At 31.7% G+C, this 21,683-nt stretch overlaps 1 protein-coding gene across 1 annotated transcript; it reads left to right on the top strand.

Moving 5' to 3' along the window:
* The first annotated feature begins 3,950 nt into the window (after positions 1-3,950).
* TfIIB (transcription factor IIB) lies at positions 3,951-16,211 on the top strand. The gene is made up of 5 exons (XM_088228335.1): positions 3,951-4,043; positions 4,300-4,410; positions 9,485-9,785; positions 13,226-13,582; positions 15,426-16,211. The coding sequence occupies exons 1-5, from the start codon at positions 4,027-4,029 to the stop codon at positions 15,585-15,587; spliced, it is 948 nt and encodes a 315-aa protein (XP_088084461.1). The 5' UTR covers positions 3,951-4,026; the 3' UTR covers positions 15,588-16,211.
* Positions 16,212-21,683: the final 5,472 nt, after the last annotated feature.

Below are 21,683 nucleotides of genomic sequence, written 5' to 3'. Positions count from 1 at the left end.
AACTAACATTGCTACCGCAATTATTCTACCAACGCGATTATGTTTTCTCATAATAACTTGAATTTTATCAATCCAACAATGCCACTAACGATTGCAATTTATATTGAATAAATAATTGTGTCATTGAAACGAGAAAACAAATGGAAAACTAAATACTTTAGTCCAAAACAAATCGCAGCTACATAAGAGTTGCCAGATGTACAAACAAAAACAAAACAAACAAACTATCTCGCCATTTTCCCGTAAGAGTAGGCAGAGAGGATAGAACGCTACGCCACTCTATATTTGTATACAGATCTCGCTTCCTCTACATTCATACATTTTCTAATGCACGTGCGCCGATTATTCCGACTTTTAGCATGTCCATCTTCAAGTATTTGTTGGATTTGGTCATGCCATGTCTTTCTCGGTCTTCCTCTATTTCTGCATCCATCAACATTTGCATCGTAAATATTTTTAGCTGCTCTTTCGCTGTCCAATCGCTCTACATGTCCAAACCAACGCAGAGCTCCTTTCTTGATTTTGTCGATAATGCTTATCTTAACCTTGCAAAATGTACGGATCTCAACATTTGTGCATCTATCGTACAAAGTTTTACCACACATTTGCCTGAGAGATCACATTTCCACAGCATTCAACCTACTTTCATCCTTGTATTTCTAAGTCCATACTTTGCTCCCATACATCAGGGTCGGGACCAGGACTTCATTGTGAACTGATAATTTTGCATCTTGCGACAAACATTTATTTGCCAGGGTTGATTTAAGTGCACCGTTCAATCTGTTCCCGGCACTCACCCTCCTTTCAATATCTTTCTCAGTCATTCCATCCCTAGTAAACATACATCCCAGATGCACAAATTCCTCAACTTGTTTTAGTATAACTCCATTCAAGAGTAATTTCACATTTAGTCATTCTTTCATTTCTTTCAAAAACCATCACATTCAATTCATCGACATTCATTAGAAAATCGCTTCCCTTGCATACATCGTAGACCTTTGTTACCAAGAATTGCAGTTCCTCTTTGTTGTTAGCAAGAAGCACGGCATCATGAGCATACAAAAGAAAATTACCATTTAAATCACCCATTTTTGCTCCCATTCTTAAGCCTTTAGTTCTTTCATATAGTTATCGATGAAATATCTGTTTGACGCCTTTATGAATGTCAAACCACGATGAGTATTATCTATTTATCTTTACAAATGCTGTGCTACCTTTATACAGATAAACGATAGCCCGTGTCAGGTTTCCGCTCACTCCATACTCTGATAGCACCTTCTATATTTTTTCTCTGTCAACTCTATCAAACGCTTTTTGCAGATCGACAAATATGCAGAAAAGTTTCTGGTTTTTAGCAAGAAACTTTTCTGTTATGTTTCGTAAAGCAACTATTTGAACCATACATCCTCTTTCATTCATAAATCCACTCGGTATATCCCACACTCTCTCTCAATCAGTATTCTTCTATACATTTTGCCAACAGTGCTTAAAAGGCTGATTGCTTTATAATTTCCGCATCCCCCCCTTGAACCTTTTCCCTTGTATAGAAGCATAACCAGATGTACAATAGTTAAAATTCCCATTTAAGTGTTACTATATAATTTTTAAAAAATGCTTTTATCTTGACTATCAGAAAATAGTTGTGGTAAAAATAATATAGTGTTTTTTTTAGTCTAAAGTAAAGTATAGTTACCGGAATTGCAATGATTAATGTTTATTATAATAAATATCGGAGAAAAAAGATGTCCCGAAAAACAGTTGTTGATGACATCGATTTATGTACCTCATTCACCAAATATAGCTAGCTCCCAGTGACTTTTTTCGAAAATCACATTTCCATTTAGTATAGAATGCAAAGAAGAAATGAAATATTCGTGTGACAAATTCTAAAATAATAAATTTAACTTAAAAACGTAAGGCTTATTCTTCTATAAAAATATTGATACATGGCAGATTAAGTATTTCTAACGACACATGATGAATTTTTCCTTACACGGCAGAAAAACAAAAATTAGTATTTAAATACTTATGGCTTTTTCATAACCTGTTTAATATTTTAAACGGATTTGAAAATACTTCAGTAGTCACGTCTTGTTATACCAATTTGAATATAATGTCAAGAACACTTTCTTTAATCCTATAAAAATGTCTTTTCCCAAGAGTCAGATTAAATAAACACAATTTTACAATACCTGGGTTATTGATGCAATTCCTCAGCAGCATAAGAGTGATCAGAGTCTCTGTTATCGTTTATATGAATAACCAGTGTTTTATATATATATAATAATTGATACATTTAGATAATCGGCTATCAACAATATAAATTGTTTAGAAAATCGTTTATACAAAATTCATCAACCGATTTTTTTGGGGCAAAATCGATTATCTTATCGATTATTTTTATTACCTGCCAATAATTCTCATTGCCGGTTATGAATTATTCGGCTACATTCATCAATTGGTTTTGTGCATCGCTAGTCAAAACGTGCAAATATCTCAATGAGAGGCTAGAACTGACAATAATGTCGTTTATTATTAAGTACCTACTTCCGTACCTACAGGCGCCGTGACCATTAATAATTTGATAAAAGAGGACTGATAAAAGAGAAATGTTTTTTTTTTATCAAATTTAATTTAATAATCATATTTAGCCTAACTGCTAATTTTTGCAAGAAGTTCTTGATTATTTGACAAATACTAATGGAAAACTTGACACACATACAATATGTTATTATAAATTATATTGCGTAAGAATCAACGCTTTAACTGACTCCACTCACAGGACCTTATTTTTAAGCCAGGTAGAAAGTTATGCCTCGGCGTAATGGTAAAAATTTATTCCACTTTGCTTAGGCATAAATTTACAACACTACACTGCCGTCATGCACTACTCATCGGCATCCCTGTAAAATACGCAAAAAGAAGACATACAATAGATAAAGGAGGACACGAGGATATTTTATAGAAAAGGAGAACATGTCCTCCTTTAGGATACCATTTTGGAACCCTAGCCGTGACGCAGTTGATAAAAGGACTAACTTAAAAACTGACATTGCGGATACGATACCTAACAGTTGCAAGAAAAAAATATATGAAAGATTTTTTAATCAACTGATCTGGATGTTGTGGAGTATTTACAAAAACCTTCTTCTATACCCTTTCTTTCCTTCCTACTGACAAGTCGCTAAAATAGAGGCTTAGCCGGTTATTGTTTTTAAAATAAACACCTATATGTGAACTTCATTACACACCATCACATCAATAAATAAACAGTAACATATTGTATTTTCCCCTAATATTTCGAATCATTCGAATTGATTTTTTTAAAATTAAAATTGCCAACTCTACATAATATTCCTATATAAGCATTTTAAAATACATGGTTGTTTTACATGGTTGTTATTATGGTTGTTATATGGTTATCATACACGAATATTGTGTATTTGTCCTGGAAAATAACAATCGATGAAATTTTTATTTTATTAGATACTTGATTCGGAATTTTGTTTTTGGATGAAAAGTTTAATGTTTTTTTATATTCGTCACTACTTTTTTGTAAAGATTGTCGGCTTGCGTCGAAATATCTCCTTGTCCCCCTTTCTCCTAGAGTTTTTAAAAATTAATATCGTCGTAAAATAATATTACATTACATATAAGTATAAAATATTATAATATAGGTAACAGTATTGATTAATAAATTAATTATTTTTTATTATTAATATTCAAAGCATTAACTTTGTGGTCCGACATTTTAATATTATGTTAACAAAATTTGTATAAAATAATAAAATTTGTATCGGTGAGTGGTTTTATACAAATTTTATTAACATAATATTTATTATTTTTTATCATGAACTCGATTGACATCTTTACCCGAATCTTTGGTTACGTGTTTTTCTTGGAGAGAAAATAACCATATTTTTAGTCGATGGTTGATGTAGCCGTTCGTAGATTCTTCTGTGAAAATTCGTGTGAAGTGCGGTAGCATAGACGACTAAATATTTATATTTATTACAAAATTCTAACATGGCTAGCTCGTCAAGGTTTGTTCCAGTTTTATATTAATTGCGAGATTATTTTGTACATTTCCTGTTAGAATATTTTACACATTTACTGTTAATCTATTCGTTTCCCGCCAAGGTGTAATTAATTTCATTTATGATCAAAGTAAAAGTTGTCAAAAAATGACAATATTGTTTTGTTTTTATGATTGAAACCTTTCCCTCAAATTGTTTTTGGAATATTAAGGTTTGTCAATATAGAAAATAGACTTTTAAGTACATAACAATATATTTTCAGGACTGATACAAATAAGGTGTGTTGCTATGCTCATCCTGAAGCTCCACTTATTGAAGATTACAGAGCTGGAGATCAAATATGTTCCGAATGTGGCTTGGTTGTGGGTGACAGGTAATACAATAACATATTTATATTGCACCAATTTCGGACTATTTTCTTGCTTACTGTTTAATATTTCGACCTTTACATCATGTCCCTTCTATTTGCTTCTAAGTAACACATGGTTATTGAAGAGTTGAACTGAAATTATGGTACCTCAAATGTGTTTTTTTATTTTATTTGGTTTATATTTGATTGGGTGTCCCAATATGGCAGACCATGTTTTTGTAGATGTTATTTGAAATATTAGCTTAAATCATGGACAAACAGAATTAAAGTAATGTGTCCACGACAGAACTGTATTCTAAATAATATTTTGTAAGTTTGTAACATTTTAAGTCATTCAATATTTTAGTCACTTTATACTTACACCTGCTTTAACAAACTAAAAAACAGACACAAGTGTTAAATAAAAGGGATAAGCACACATTCTGGTACGTAAAACTGTAATATTTTATATAGAATGCAACTTAATGTTTTTTTATTATGTTTATACATCTATAGAATACACACAACACCTAAAAAAGGTTTGTATGATAATGTCACAAGAGACAGTAATACATTGATGTCATCAACAGAACATTTCATAATTATAATAATTTGTGGTGAAATCGTTGATAATTCATAATGAATCACTTCTCATCAGGCAAATTAATTCCGAAGTCACGAGTGTGCATTTCTGGAAATTTTGAAATATACAAAACAAGGAATATGAAATGATGTAGTACGACCAGATATTTAACTTATAAAGCTGGTTAAGTACAATTTAAATATGAATTATATTTTAAGTATGTCCAAATCTTCACAGACGTTTACTAGATTTTCTACTCTAGGGGGATTTAAAAAGTATTTTTAGGTGTTTTCTTGTAGATAAAATAATTAGATAAAAACTCACATTTGTACAGGTTTTATCTCTTTTACTTCACGAAAATCAATAAATAGAATTATTTTTTAAATATCCATGTTCAAGCATAGGCAGATCAGGGTATGTAAATGGTATGTAAAATGATCACTTAAACTTGCCGCAACAGGTTCCGAGCCCTGTAAATGCGTAGACTTCAATGTTCCTTTTTTTAAAGAATCGGGTTTGTGGGCCAATGGTAGTGTAGCAGATTCACGGATCAGTGTAGATTTTAGTTTTTAATACTTAATTTTATTATTTTATCCCAGGATTGTGGGAAATATTTAAAAAAAAAAAATTCAAGTCGCTCCGACATACTGTTAATAAGCTTTATTTTACCAAAGAAAGGCGGGAAAAATTTGACTTGAAGAAAACAGCACGGTCGATCTAAAAATGCCATTTTATATGTTGATTCTAAATTTCACATTGCTGCCTGTACATGACGTGTTTCCGCCTCGTATAAAGAATAGTGAGACTGTAAAAATCTCGGCAAGACGCTGGTATTCTACTGCGAGCTGCGATTGGTATCAGTAGCCCGTAGGTATGAATATGTATTCAAAATACTGTCGGCTGTCAGTGGCGGCTAGCAGGTTGTAAATCCGCTTCTGGATTCGGCTGAGTCCAGGAAAGGTGCAGTGAAGATCTGAAGATGAAGTGGCGAAGTAATCGGGCAGAGTAGAGTTAAAAGAGAGTGTTTACTGTTTTCGATCGATGTCTTTATTTCTCACATGTGCACATATTTATACAAGGTTACAAAATCTGACCCTACGGTAACCTTAGGTATGGGAATGGTGCTGGCCCCCCACTCTTGTCAAGTATTCTCCCGAGCGGCCAACGTAAATAGGCGCCCCCTAGCCAACGTATAAGCCCCGACCCCCGCCCCCGTCCCTCCATTGCACAATCGAGCGCCGACTAGAGTGGACGTGAAAGGGCCGCTAGCTTGACACGCTCCGCTCAATTTGTCCTTTATACGGCAGCGGCCGGTTAGACGCGGAATTACCCTCGCAGACTCATACATACTAGGTTACATATTAAATACAACTTAAATAATGATTGAAACATTTATACTAACATACAATAATAAAGGAAAGGACTATGACGTCAGCTACACTGCCACTCACCTTTTAATAGTTTGATTTTATGAAGAGGGTCTAGAAAAAATTGGCTTGAAAATAGCAAGGTTGACCTAGGAAATTGCATCTAGAATGACATGACAATGACTGTTTTGGAGGAGTTCTTGTGACAGACAAACGACCACACATATGAGGGTATGAGAAGCAAACATAGAGATCTCCATTGAAGGAGTTACAGAGATTATTATTATTATTATTATTAATAATAATACGCTAGCAGCTATTAAGCTAATGCGTGTATATCAAGTGTACATGGTTATTAAACATTATAAATTGATGTGTGCATCTAGGCGGTTTTTGAACACATTAGATATTTATGAAAAACTTATAATAACATATTACAACAGAGATGAAGAACATTTAAGAGAAGGTAATATAGAAGTCTAGGCATCTACAGGGCTTATGACCTGTTAATGCCCACTTGACACACTGTGTAACATTCACCATTCTGCCCATATTTGAACATCTATATTCCTTTAATTCTTTCATCTGTTGATGTTTGTGAAGTTAACTAACTAACTAACTAACCATCACGCCATTTCCCCGGAGGGGTAGGCAGAGAGGATAGAACGCCACACCACTCTGTCCTGGCACACTCCCTTTCCTTCCTTCACATTCATTCATCTTCTCATGCACGCACGTCGATTATTCCGACTTTTCACATGACCACTTTCAAGAATTTGTTGTACTTGATCATGCCATGTCTTTCTCGGCCTTCCTCGACTTCTACAACCAGACACATTCGCATCATAAATCTTTTTAGCCGTTCTTTCATCATTCATTCGCTCCACATGACCGAACCATCGCAAAAGACCTTTCTTAATTTTGTCGATAATGCTTAACTCAGCCTTGCATTCTGCTCTAATTTCGACATTTGTTGTGACGTTTGTGAAGTTAAAGAGCTGAAACCTTTATTTGAAACCTAGACTTCTATATTACCTTCTTTTAAATGTTCTTCATCTCTGTTGTAATATGTTAATATAAACAGCTCCCCAGGGAGTTGAATCCAGTCCTTGTCTACAAAAATTTGGACAAACTCAAAATATTGTTGAAAAACTTATAACTTAAAAAAAAAAAAAAAACTGTTTTGGAAAACCTGGATTCATAATAAAAAGGCTTTAAAAAAATAAGTGTAATAGGAAAAAAAACATTATTATTTAAACAGCTTAAAAATGGACATTAGTTATGCTACAAAAATGTGGAGATATCTAATTTTGCATAATCAAGAGAAAGGACATTTCTAATTTTGCTTATTACTAGATGGAGATATCTAGATTTGCTTCATACATTAAACAAATGCCGCCATTTTTGTTTCGTATTATGGACTTCAAAGACGTTATCATAACTAACAAAGCTGCATGCCCATAGTAGGGGACGTAATAGGTAATTCTTAGTGCAATAAAACATTTATTTTGTTTAATAATGTTCTGAAAACATTTAAGGATTTGTTTATAATAAAATGGAGGTCCTATAGTAAAAAAAAGTTATTCACAGAAGAATGAGTTTAACTAAAAATAAAATGTGAGACACTATTCATTAAAGAAACAACCTTTACTTCATTGAGATATAATATATAGAGATAACACTCCATACATATCCGAGCTAAAAAGTCATCCCCAAAGGAAAGGGAATGGCCAGCGGAGTGAGCAAGTTTCGCACGTTATATCACGTTGACTTTGTCTAGCAAAACACGTAGTACTGTAAAAAGCTGTTTTCATCGGCCTACTGTAAGTTCTATTCAGTATGTCTCTACCTTCCGCATACGCGTCACCTTTGTTTATCGTTTCACTATACGCCCGACTAACTGAGCAGGGCAGAGACAGGAGATGGCTTACGACTGGTAACATATTAATAAAACATTTTTTAACATTCAAATAGCTATTTTAAACAAGTATTTGATTGAGATAAAAACATTACTTTCCGGTGAAAGATTAACCATTGCTTTTTCTGTCTTTTCCAGATCGATTTGTGCAGTATTTTAGCGTACATATAGGCATTTTAGTAATTGCGAGGAGAAAAGTGGCTGGGGACTGCTTGCAACAGACTAAACTTCGTTCTATCAAACATATGCCAATTGGCCGCAGATTACTCTCATGATTACTCTAGTTATATACCTCAATGCTTTACTTCAACCTTCGTAGGATGAATTGCCAATAATAAAAAAAATCTTTACTTAGCAGACAGGTTTTTTAACATATATTTAACAATACATCGAATTTATAATTTTTTTTAAAAGGTTTATTTTTTCAAGTACAGAGGAGAATAAAAAATAGTAAAAAAATATATATATAAAATGAGTGGACTGTGTTAAATAAAACAAACAATAATAAATTTCTTTCTTAACTAAAGTTCAATTAATAAAATAAATATAAAACGACTCTGATTTTAAATACTTATTTTTTATTTTTTCTACCGCCCGGTTTTAAAGCTACGCAAGTTTCTTTATCAAGATATAATTAACTAATGAATCTTATTAGAATTTTAACAATGTATACTAAATATTAAATCGTAACATGGAGCTAAATCATTTTATCATATTGTTTTTGTAAAGATGGGAGGTGTGAAGTGAGATGGATACGATCTTTAAAACTAGACAGGGGTGGACTAAACGATTTTTTTATATTTTTATGAATAGTTTTTTTAATTTCTAAGATTTACGCTTCACCATGTTTTCTTTCATATTTATTCTTCACCAGCTCAATGGAGAATGCTAAGTTTGCGGTGTCAAGTATAATTAAAATGCGTTTTTGTTAGATTTAGAGACAGTTTTAAATTACGCTATTATTTAGGTAGGTAAGTAGATTTCTATGTATAGTTTATTTTGCCATCAATAACCCATTTTTCAATTTTTTGTAGTGATTTATAAGTTTGCTTCTAATTCCCTCATATATTTTTAGTTTAATAATATAGGTCGATGTAATATTATATTATTTACACTTTCCTTGTGTTTATAGAGGAGTTGATTTTACAATTTTTAAATTGTGTATTTTAAAATAAGTTCCTGAATTTTTATTTTTATTTGTCTCTTATATATTTTTTTATTTTCGCACAGGGTAATAGATGTCGGGTCTGAATGGAGGACATTTAGTAATGAAAAGGCCGGAGTGGATCCTTCTCGTGTGGGAGGTCCAGAGAATCCACTTCTCTCTGGAGGGGACCTGTCCACCATGATTGGACCTGGTCGAGGAGATGCCTCGTTCGATAGCTTCGGTGTCTCCAAGTATCAGAACAGGCGGACAATTAGCAGCTCCGATAGGGCCCTTATAAATGCCTTCAGGGAAATAAATACAATGGCAGATAGAATAAATTTGCCAAAAACAATTGTGGACCGGGCTAATATATTATTCAAACAGGTAAATTAACAATAGGTTTTTATAATTTTAATTCCTTTAATTAATTTATTAACAATGTTCTTCCTGTGTCCGAGCAGAATGAAATATACTGTTCTGTTTGTAAAATAGAACTAGAATCCTGGACGAGCGGTTTTTACTCTTAGGTCCTGAAAAAGTCATTCGACTAAATATAAGTCCGCCTCGTAATGTAGTGGTTGATATGTTCACCTACCATGCTTGAGATCCCAGGTTTGATTCCCAGCAAAGTGAACTTGAAATATTTAATTGAACGGTTGATTTCAACAGTAGTATTTCTTAGTTCCCAGACTGAATCTGAAGTGTAAACAAACTATTTATGAAAAAATACAAAAAATAGGAAACACTTGCTAAAATGAAATTTCACCTCACACTGATATTCGTACAGATAGCACTATCTAAAAGTATCACCAATTGAAACACAAAATATCCATGAAACAACAAAAAAAAAAAACTTTACCAGGTATCCCTTTTATTTTACAACACACCTGAGTTTTTAAGGCATAGAAAATACATATTTTTTGCAGAAAATTTATTCTTGTTATTTATTATTTAGGTGCTTTGTGGTAAAAATATTGTGTTTCCTTAAATGGACATCCAATTTTTGGCACAGATTCTCAATAGGATTGAGATCTGATGATGTTGGTGACGTTTCTAATACTTTTGGATAGTTGTACAATAACTATGACCGTATAGTTTATGACTTGTTTCGAATCATTATCTTGGTAGAACTTGGAAGACTCGCTTAGGTCGATTTGTTAAGCACTTTGTTTAAACTTTTCTTTTAAAACGTTTAGATGAATATGCTGGTCCATTGTTGTGTCGATAAATTGAAGTTCACCCACCTCCCGGGCTGGTATACAACCCCAAACCATTACAGATCCTCCGCTATACTTGACGGTTAAAATGTTTTTTTAGGATTTATTTAATCATTTGGTTTTTGACACATATATCTTTGTCCATCTGGCCTAAACATATCAAATTTGCTTTTATCACAAAATATCACGCCGTTCCAATATCTCCTGGCTGCGTTAAATTTTTGTTTTGTACAAACGGTTTTTTCTTGGCACCCTACCTTTTAAATTATTTTTTCGCAATTTTCTTAAAATTTTTGAACTCAATGGAAACTTCTTATGCTCTTACACTAAACTTGTCCACTATTTGATTTTTCTCAAAATACCTATTCATATTGAACAGTATAGTAGACTGTCTTATACATTATTTGCAATATTGCGGTTTATTTTTCCCTTTTTACATAGCAAAATGATGATTTCACACACGTTAACTAAAGTATTTTTAGATTTTTGACCAATTATTAAAATAATTTACCACTGTGAGGTGATCCCTTAAGTGACAAATCATGTAATAACTCAATATAAATAATGTCATTTATCAATCAAGATGACACAACAGATTGTTTCGAAATGGACAAGTTTTAATATGCTTCCTTCCGCATGCGCCGGGCTATACAATGTTAGGTGCAATTTTGTATTGGTGAGTGTTTCGTATTTGAAGTATTTTTTCGTGAATAGTTTGTTTACATTTATTGATTGAAATCGATTCCTTACTAGTTAAGGGTGTAAAATCAAAATAAAATATTAAAATATATACAGTAATTTCACAGATATTCAACACAAAAATCTGAATGTGCAATTGTACTGATATCACTTCGAGCCACTGTATATATTCTATCCAATATAAACTTATTTATTAACAAAACAAAAAACATTCACATATCAGATATTATTAATAAACTGTTGTGGAAATTATGGTAATAATTTCGAGTGTAAAATTTCCTGTTATTTAATTTGTGTTCTAGTAAAGGTAGGATTTTTTTTTTTAAGATTAGGAATATTTTAACATTAATGTTTTAAAAAAAATAACCAATAAATATATTATGTGTACAACTTTGCTTCTGCCGTGTTCCTGTAGATGACTTTAGCCGTAAGTAGTGGATGAAAAATGGGTCCATTACGATTACCCCAAGTCCAGAAAATCATGGGGATTTCCTGGTCATGCTTCCATGTCGATGGCCAAACCGTATATTCACAGCTCTAAGATCATGCTCTGTATTTGGTGGGACCAGCTCGGCGTAGTGTATTATGAGCTATTAAAACGGAGTGAAACAATCACAAGCGATTATTATCAAACGCAATTAATGCTTTTGAGCCGAGTACTGAAAGACTAACGGCCACAATACAACGAGAGACATGATAAAGAGTTTTTGCAGTATGATAATGCTCGATCGCATGTTGTGAAAGTTGTCATGATGTACTTGGAAACTTTAAAATGGGAAGTCCTACCTCACCCGCCGTATTCTCCAGACGTTGCTCCCTCTGTCCACCACTTGTTTCGATCAATGGCACACGGCCTGGCTGACCAACATTTCCGGTCTTATGAAAAAGTAAAAAATTGGATCGATTCGTGGATCACTTCAAAAGATGACCGATGTTTTTTTCAGTGCGGGATTCGTATGCTGTCCAAAAGATAGGAGAAAGTAGTGGCCAGCAACGGGCAATACTTTGATTTATAAACGTATAACCAGTTTTTATAATAAGAAAAAAAATGGCAGAAGCAAAGTTGTACACATAAACTAAATTATGTAAAATTTACATTTAATAAACTTTTTGCACATTTGCAACTTTTTGCACTTTTTGCACATTGTCTATTAAAATATGTAGTATAAAGAATATGTCCATTAAAATGTCATATATTTATACAAACTAAGGTAAATCATAAAATTGATAAAACAATTTTAATTGCTTAGTAGATAACGGTTCATGCTTGTGTGTACACGATCTACATATAATTATTATTAAAATATAGGAAAAATTATGAAGTCAAATGATATTTGTTTATCAATCAATTAAATCTTTGTAGATAATGCTATTAATAAATTACACCAAAATATAAATAAAATGTTCGCAAGTCATACAGAATATAAAAAGAATTAATAGTTCAATTTTTGAATTTTTTACATAAAATTTTGTCATAATCTTATCAAACTGTGATAGGACATAAAAACTAAATTAGAAACAACCAAACCTTTGGTCGGAGTCTGTGACACTACAGAACCATAATAAGCTCTGAGATCTGCAATAATCAATTATGAAGATAATTTTTTTAAAGTTTTTTATGGGGATTGAGAGAGTTTAAAATAAACAGTAATTCTTCGGACCAAAATTTACTTTATGAAAGGTCTTCACCTTGAACATTTTATTTTAGATTGCCTCATATATATAGTTCTTTATAATTTTTATATAGGTATCAAATAGGATCCTGTGTACTTAATGTTAATTACTTACTTGGAATAATTAACAAATAGGCCGATCAATCGGCAATTTTGCCCGCTCTGTAAATTTGAAGTGAACAGTTCAGTATGCTATACGTATATTATATTTAACAATTAAACATTTCTATTTCAGGTCCATGATGGTAAGAATTTAAAAGGAAGGGCAAATGATGCTATAGCCTCTGCGTGTTTATATATCGCTTGTCGCCAGGAAGGTGTACCACGTACATTTAAAGAAATTTGCGCGGTCAGCAAAATAAGCAAAAAAGAAATCGGTAGATGCTTCAAATTGATATTGAAAGCTCTGGAAACTTCGGTGGATCTCATCACGACGGCTGATTTCATGTCGAGATTCTGCTCAAACCTTTCTCTTCCCAATATGGTCCAGCGTGCTGCATCACACATCGCTCACAAGGCAGTAGAATTAGATATAGTTCCCGGGAGGAGTCCTATTTCTGTTGCTGCTGCGGCTATTTACATGTCTTCCCAGGTGTGTATTATACTATTGGCTTGTTCGCTAAAGATTATTAAAAAAGAATGTATGATCAGTGTACTGATAAAACCCTCTAAATGATTGCCTATTCTGAGAACAATCCGTTTAAATGTTTGACTTAACTGTTAAGTCTTTTCCGGTTTTCCTTATTCATGTTTAGGATATGATGCATATGCATGATACCAGTGGCAGTTTTGCAGGTGACGCAAGTGAGGCTTTGCCTCACTAAAAAAAACATATTCCACACGTTCACAATGCGGCGCGTTGAATAAAAAGCTTTTATATAAAAATATATCAATGTAAAAACAACCCTTGTACAAAATACAGGTTTTGCTATGCACGGGCAATGCACACGACATCTTCGGTCTATAAAAACCATATTTGTTTTAATGTACATAAGGTTGAATTTGGTGTGCATAATATCGTAAAGTAAACGAGCCTCAAACATTAAGAGAAAACATATTCACCGGATGTCACAGTGTGAGTGAGTTTTGATCTTGAGTCTAATTTTTATGACGTCTCGTAGAAGAAGTAAGTGGAAAGGAGCAGCCAGTGGAGTATTTCTATTATCGCATCTACTCTTGTGTTAGTCGCCTGTCGCCTTATGTCGCTACTGCACGTTTTAGCATTGATTACGTGTGTACCTATTAATGAACAACTTCGTAACTTTATCAAAACTCAAATAGACGTACCTGCGCTTTCTCATTACCCCCTTTTTTAAAAAATTGAGTAACATGCTTTATGTAATCAATATTGATTATTAAAGTGTAGCAGTATTGGAGTGTAAAATATATTGTAGCCTCACTATAAATTTAGTACTTACTGCCACAGCATGATGTCATTTTAGTTCTTTTAATTTGTTTCAATAGTTAAGATTTTAAAAAGAAATATTTATATTAAAAATCTATAAACACGGCTCCACATGTTAGCTAACGAACATGGAAATAATGGAGATTTTTAAAAAGTTTCCCTATTGAAATTAATATCTACATATTTAATGATTTCGTTTCCAAATTGTAATTATTAACAATGTGCAGTACTGTATCTACCTCAATATAAAGGAATACGTTATGATATATTGCGTCACTCCAAAACATTACATTTTTTCTCTTGTTATTTTTTTGTGTATGCTAAGTTTACAGGTTTAAGTATACTAGGTATATGATTTTTTTATTGTTTGCTATTGAAATTTTTTGTTTCATGTTGTTTATATACACATTTATTATATATGTATTTAGTATTTTGTTTTTTTTAATTAGAAATATTTTATACTTTGTTAAAGGCATAAGCCGTGGAATAAATAAATAGTAAATAAATTAAAGATTTAGTGGGGTTTGTATGTTAACCAGTTCTCAATACTTTAACAAACTAGAAAGATGGGATTTTCTGGTTGTTTTATTTATATCTATAGTTTATAGGAATTTTAAAAACTCAGTAAATTAAATAAGTCGGGTAAAATACCTGGTCCCTCGGAAGAATTAAGGGGTTTCCTCGGTTGTACAGAGTCGTGTTTTTACCTCCATAATATGTGCAAAAACTCAATTATTTAACTGTTGCGGGTTGCAAGAATTTGCTTAAGCTTAAAAAATTTACCAAAACGCACATGTATGATTTTTATCATTGTCGGCATCTTTATTTTAAAACCTTATTTTATTATATATTTATTTTTGCCAATGGTTTCATTGGTAAACACCGCCTTGGTGTTTTTCCATACATCAACTTATTACAAATTTAAAACGAATTGCTGCTCCAATCCATGCTTCCATATGTTTCGTTACATATGTGTCTTCTTAAGTTACTGTTTATGTATTCTGGTTCTAAAATCCTTTTCTATTTTCAGGCATCGGAAGACAAAAGAAGCCAAAAAGAAATTGGTGACATTGCCGGTGTTGCCGATGTCACGATCCGACAATCGTACAAGCTCATGTATCCCTCGGCCGCTAAACTGTTCCCCGAAGACTTCAAGTTTGTCACTCCTATTGATGAGCTGCCACAGATGTGATGCAGTGAATACAGCACTTATCCAATGCATAGAATACTTCTACCCTCGGGTTAATAGTTCCCTTGGCTTCCTAAACTAAGTGTCTTGGTGTTACGAACACCCCATTTGTAGTTACGGAGAACTTATGTCCACATAGGTATCCAGCACTGCCAAAAGTATAATGCGGTTAGATAATAATATTTTTAGATACTTTTATAAATATTTTTTTATGTCATTTAGGTATTATTTATTTATATTGTATTATAGTAGTTTGTACCACTCGGCTAATCATAAAGGTGTTACCACACTTAGTTGGTTATATCTCACAGCATATTTAAATTAACATAAAATCTTGTCATTAGTTACTGTGTTAGCCAAACAAATGTTTAAGGTAATCTGTAAGATAAAGTCTGCTAAGTTGGGAAATATTAATTTATATATTAGAATACATTACAAACATGTTGTTTTAGTGATGAAAATCCTTCAATAGTGCAGATTTAACCCTCTCTTTCCTGTGATATGTAGCTAGTACACATTGCATCTAATAACTTTAATATCTCTATAGATATAATAAATACTCCTTATACATTTACGTATATATTGAAATAATTTATGTTTAAATAACAAATTTAAAAAAAAGAAAAAGCATTTTATCAGAAATCAGGGATAAATCATAAATACAATTAAAAGTTTACCTATGTGTCGCGTTGTCGCGGCGTATGAAGTAAAAGAATACCATATATGAGCTGCTGAGAGCTATAAACGCTTAAGGGATGTTTAACATAAATTTAATCCGAGTATGTAGTCGCATGAAAAAAATCTTAGTTTTACACTAACTCGATATTTAAGCTGGAAACTTAATAAACAAAAAATAATATTAGGCTAAATTTAAGTTTTTCAAAAAATTATGCCAGAGAAACATAACTGCAAAATTTATATAAGCTGTCAGTTTACATAATTTATTTTCTTTTCATTTATATAACGAAAAAATCGTAACGTCAACCGTCATCCTAGATATTTTAGATATATTTTTAAAAAGTCGTAAATGTTAGGAAGCCGTTTTGCCGAAAACTGTCTCTTAAGTTCCTCTGGCTCTCAGCGCTTCATAAATGATTGTCTCACACACTCTTTACTTCTCGCTCTCAATACTATAGGTAAAGCCAGTACTCCTACCAGTAGCTCTCAGGGTTTCGTTAGGGGTGCTCCACTTGCTCGCATAGTGAGCGTTAGCAAATTATTTTTCATATTTTTTGCTATTGTATTGCAAATATAATCACTTTTGACTTCAAATATAGTTGATTGAAGCAATTGTCTATAAATATTCAATTTTTCAGATTTGAAATCTTTTATTTTTGCATGTGTATTGCACACCACAGAAATGCATGTTTTTTTTAGCACAGTAAGGGAAGGGTTAAGGACAGTTCCATTAATTTTTATGTTACAATTATTTAATTAACTTGTTAATTTTATTGCCAGTTGTCAGGAAAACGTTCCTATCATTGAAACAAAGGATATTGACCACCTTTGAGGGGTTTTAAATATAAAAATTATTGTTAGAAATTATGTTGACATTGTATATTATAATTTATGCATGCAGTCAAACTTGGTTATAACGATCACGGAAATAGCAAGATCTCGGATATAATAAGGAAACATTCATTGACATTTTAGTTTATGATTTTCTCTATACATTTATTCACTTTTTTAACAAGCTACTTCTTAGACATACCGAATAATATTGTCAACAGTTGAGTAAAAACTCTTAAATTGTTTAAAAACATAATTTTAAAAATAAAAACCTAAAAATAAATCGTAACAGGCCGCTTACTTAGGACTGATGCTGCTGTATGTCGTGATCGGATTACATTTATGTCACTTGGTGTTTTCGCCGACAACATTGAAAAAATAAACAGCCATATGGTTAAAATTGCGTGTAAACAATCCAAGCGGTAAGTTCCAGCTCGGCACCTGATTACAATTTACAACTGTTTTTGTAGTTCATGAATGAAATCCTTGTTTCGGGGTTTTTTTTACAATGTTTTGAAATTTTTTTTAAATGATCATGGTCAATGAATGCATAATAAACATCACAAGTGGGTGATGTCGGATCAGTTAGAACTAACCTTTGAATTGTAAACATGTCTTCTAACAAGTGTCTCGATTCGAGAAAAAGTATCAATTTTATTTGTGAACTAAAATGTGACGCAAAAATTTTGAAGTGTGTAAAAAGTTTTCATTTAACAGTGCCAACATTGTGGAAAAATAATAATGTTTATTCATCTTCATTTGAAATTTATGAAGTGGTGTGTTTGTAAGCGTTAATTATAATTTTCCTTAATTGTTTTATTTTTAAATTAACTGTATGAATAATACATAAACATACTTTGTTTACGTGACAATATGCAATGGCAATTGGATTTAAAAATACCCTTCTCTGGTATAACGAGTAATGGTTATAACAAGCAAATTCAGTTGGTCCCACCTTCCTCGTAATAACCAAGTTCAACTGTATTTGTTTTATACCTACATTAGATGATTATAATTTTCTTTATATGTGTTAAAACATTTCATAGACATATTGTTGATAGAAATATGAAATGCTATAAAAGACAATCTCCAAAATAGTCTGAAGAGCAAACATGCAAATAGTGGTTCTGTATTTTAATTTTTTTAATTCTGTATTTTTTTATGTTTGATGCTGTCTATTTAACAATATATTTTTGTACGTTGTTAAATGCATACACATTTATGTTTCCGGACTTAATACAATTCAATAACCGCTTCCAGCGCCATTTTTGTGAAAATCACCTCAAGGGCCTTGTACAGTAAATAAATATCCCGACACATCTTTCAGATATAGAGCCCTTAAAATTGCCCCCCAAAATTGAAGTATTTGGGTGTTTTATAAGGATGCAAATATTTATTTTTAAATAAAAAAGAGCACATGGACGGTTGGGATTCTACATACGCAATTAATGGTGCATAGGACACTTGTAGACAGATTGATAGCTTAATAAAACCAATTGATATATTTATTGCGGAATATACGTATATAATAATTTGTTACATTATGGCAAAATGACAGTCATACATTTCAGTGGAAAAACACCCCAGCTGGGATAATATTATTTATTTAAAAACCAATTTGTCCTTTACATTGATTCTAATTTCTATCGTCAATCCTTGTATACATTATATAATGTGATGTTTGATTTGGCTGATCTTATAGTTACCTTTACAATAACAAAAACTGAAATATTTTTTCCTTAAAATTTTTGTAAAACTTAAATAAAATTTAGGTACGTTGTAATCTACCTCAAGTTTTAAAGTAAACCGCTTAATTATATTAGGTATAATGCAGCAGTTTTCTTTCAAATTTTTGGTAGGTATAAAGCACAGTGAATTTTATTTATTTATTCCAGTTTTTGAAGAAATTTAGCTGTCATTATTTTTATGGTATGCCATCAAATCTTTATTTAAACTAACGAAATCATTCACTTTAGTAAGTTTATATAATTACATATTTTTAATAAAGATGCATTTTTTGTAAATGTGGTCAATACAATATATTTAGTTTTATGGTTGGCCGGGTCACCATAGATTTAAGTTGATTTAGTAAACATATTTCATGCACACGCCAATTATTTTGCAATTCCAAATAGTTGGCCTAATTTAAGCGGACCAATTTTACAGTGTTTTGTTTATATGATGTTAATTTAAAAGTAGTCATGCACATTTAAGGTGATGCACGGTCTGAACTTCCTTCATACAAACGTTTTCCTGTATTTGCTTGATGAATTATGGCACTAGAGTTTTTTTACGCACTATAGATATCCACCATTGACGTAAATTATCTTTTACCAAACCATCCAAAAACCCTAAAAGTGCCTAGTTTTATCTGCCATCTTCGAACATATGGTATACAAATAGGATAATTATTTTTTAAAAGCGAAATGTGCTGACACAAAAAATATTTCTGATACTGTTAAAAAATCAAAATCGGTTCAGTTTCACTATTCGGGGATGCATTTGCGAGAGAGTGACAGAAAAACTGTATTCAAATATCTATTCATCAAACCACTCTCCCACCGCATATCCTCTTAATGTCCATTCTCATCCAAAGTATTTCAATAAACTTCAGTAAAATCGTGAAAAAATCAATTATGAACTTATGATTATATCGTTTAGTAAGAAAATAGTGTGAAATAATATATGTATACAAAAAGGATGTTATATTTTATGTATTTATAGGATGTATTACAATGTAGATGTCATGTCAGTAAGCTTATGATTGGTCAATGCACAGTGGAAACTAATTAAAAAAATCTTTTAAAAATGCTGATGTAAAATAAATAGACACGTTATTCCCACAGTAACTGGATCTCATATTTACAAATAAAGCATTGCCCTTGACAATTCAAAATAAAGAGATAAAAAAATCATGATACACATGCAAACATTCATGTGAGAAAGAGATATGTATCTTTATTTCCTTAGTTCATACTTATTTCTGTGTAACTTGTTTCCATAAATACGACATTAGCTGGCAGCTGACAAAATTTTAAAAATAAAATTAATTTTATATATATTCTGTTCACTAAACAAAACAGATTCCATGTATCTGTTTTGTTTTTCACAGTTGTTGTGCAGTCAAAGTGTTTTTTCACTACACACAACGACATATTTCTGTGTAGCATTATGTTTGATCAGGATGAAAGTCCATTTGAGAATGAAGGCACGGAAGACGACTACCCATAAACTGAAATGGCATTTTCTTGTGCTAGTAACGTATCTAATCATGTCATTGGTTTAAAGTACATATATACATTTACTTACATGAACATTTTCGCATTGCTATAATAAAATAGTTTTTGCAGATGCGATAGAAGCGATATATATATGTTAAGAGTGTAAGAGCATATTTTACATCAAAAAGACATTTAAAAGAATAAGAATGGTTATGTGTTTCTATAAAAAAAAAAATATATAAATTCTCTCCATGCATGCATATTGATCTAGTTTCATGATTTGTCTAAATGGTGTTTGACTTAAAATGAAATAATAGTAAATAACAGCAATATTCAAACTACAGCTTTTGTAAAAGATCTAGATCTATGCATTCTACATTTTCACTGAATTGTTTGAAATTTCATTTTTATTCGGGGTGTCCATTTTTATGTCTAAAGATGTATTATGTTTTCAAGATGGTCAAAATCAGTTGAAAATATTGTGTTAAAAATCATCATTATTTTTTGTTATTTGTGAGCAAAAACCAAGTTTTAGTTAAATTAACAAGATTCTTAAAAGAAATACCTGTGATTTTAAAGTGTTAAAATTCAGCCTTCAATTATTAAAAAAATCTTTTGTTGATATTTAATTTCTTTCCGGAGTTATAAGGATATATCTATGGGCGGGGGGAACAATCACATAAGTCAACTTTTTCAATTATATTTTTATTTGCTCATCTTGTAGTATGCAACTATGTTCACACATGTTCCAAAACACGCAAGTCAAATAAAGTTTTTAAGGATAATATTGTCAATGTACTTTTATACACAAAATAAATTTATTAGTTATCGGTTATCGACTACAAAAAAAGTTTTCTCGAAGAAGAACCTTTTCTAACTTTATACCTTAAACGACGTAGCATTGAAGAGTTATCACCTTACTACGTATTCCCGATTATTAGCAATAATCCAATTCCTATAAGTATGGAGAAAAAAAAGGAACATTTTTTCAATGTTAGATTTGATTCCTGCAATGTTTGAGACACAGAAAACCGTCTCCTGAAAAGTAATACATTTTGATGTATGTGATTATTCCCCCCACACATAGATATAGTAAATATTGTGTACAAAACATCTATTTTAATTTCTCTGATATTTTATTTTATGACTTATAAATTTCTATAAACAAGTGACACAATTTGACTCTGAAGCAATTGTTGCTATTATAAGTAATAAGAGTAAGTGTATGAATTTGTGTAAATATGTATGTAGTTTTAAAACTTATATTGTATTTAAATCATTATGCCAGATTCATAGTGATTGTATGTACGAAATGCCTTTATATATGTTGAGAGATAAGCAAATAGAGATATCCATATAAAGTCCTTAG

Source organism: Micrasema longulum, unplaced genomic scaffold, assembly GCF_059751315.1.
Source record: "Micrasema longulum isolate JH-2025_06_02 unplaced genomic scaffold, ASM5975131v1 h1tg000045l, whole genome shotgun sequence".
In the NCBI taxonomy this organism is placed as follows: Eukaryota; Metazoa; Arthropoda; class Insecta; order Trichoptera; family Brachycentridae; genus Micrasema; species Micrasema longulum.
Note: the sequence above shows the minus strand (reverse complement) of the source record. Positions and strands in the feature narration are given on the sequence as shown.

Excerpts from the sequence above, each read along its gene's own strand:
- TfIIB (XM_088228335.1), top strand. Across the intron at positions 9,786-13,225 it reads CTAATATATTATTCAAACAG|GTCCATGATGGTAAGAATTT; the intron begins GTAAATTAACAA and ends TTTCTATTTCAG. Across the intron at positions 13,583-15,425 it reads CTATTTACATGTCTTCCCAG|GCATCGGAAGACAAAAGAAG; the intron begins GTGTGTATTATA and ends TTCTATTTTCAG.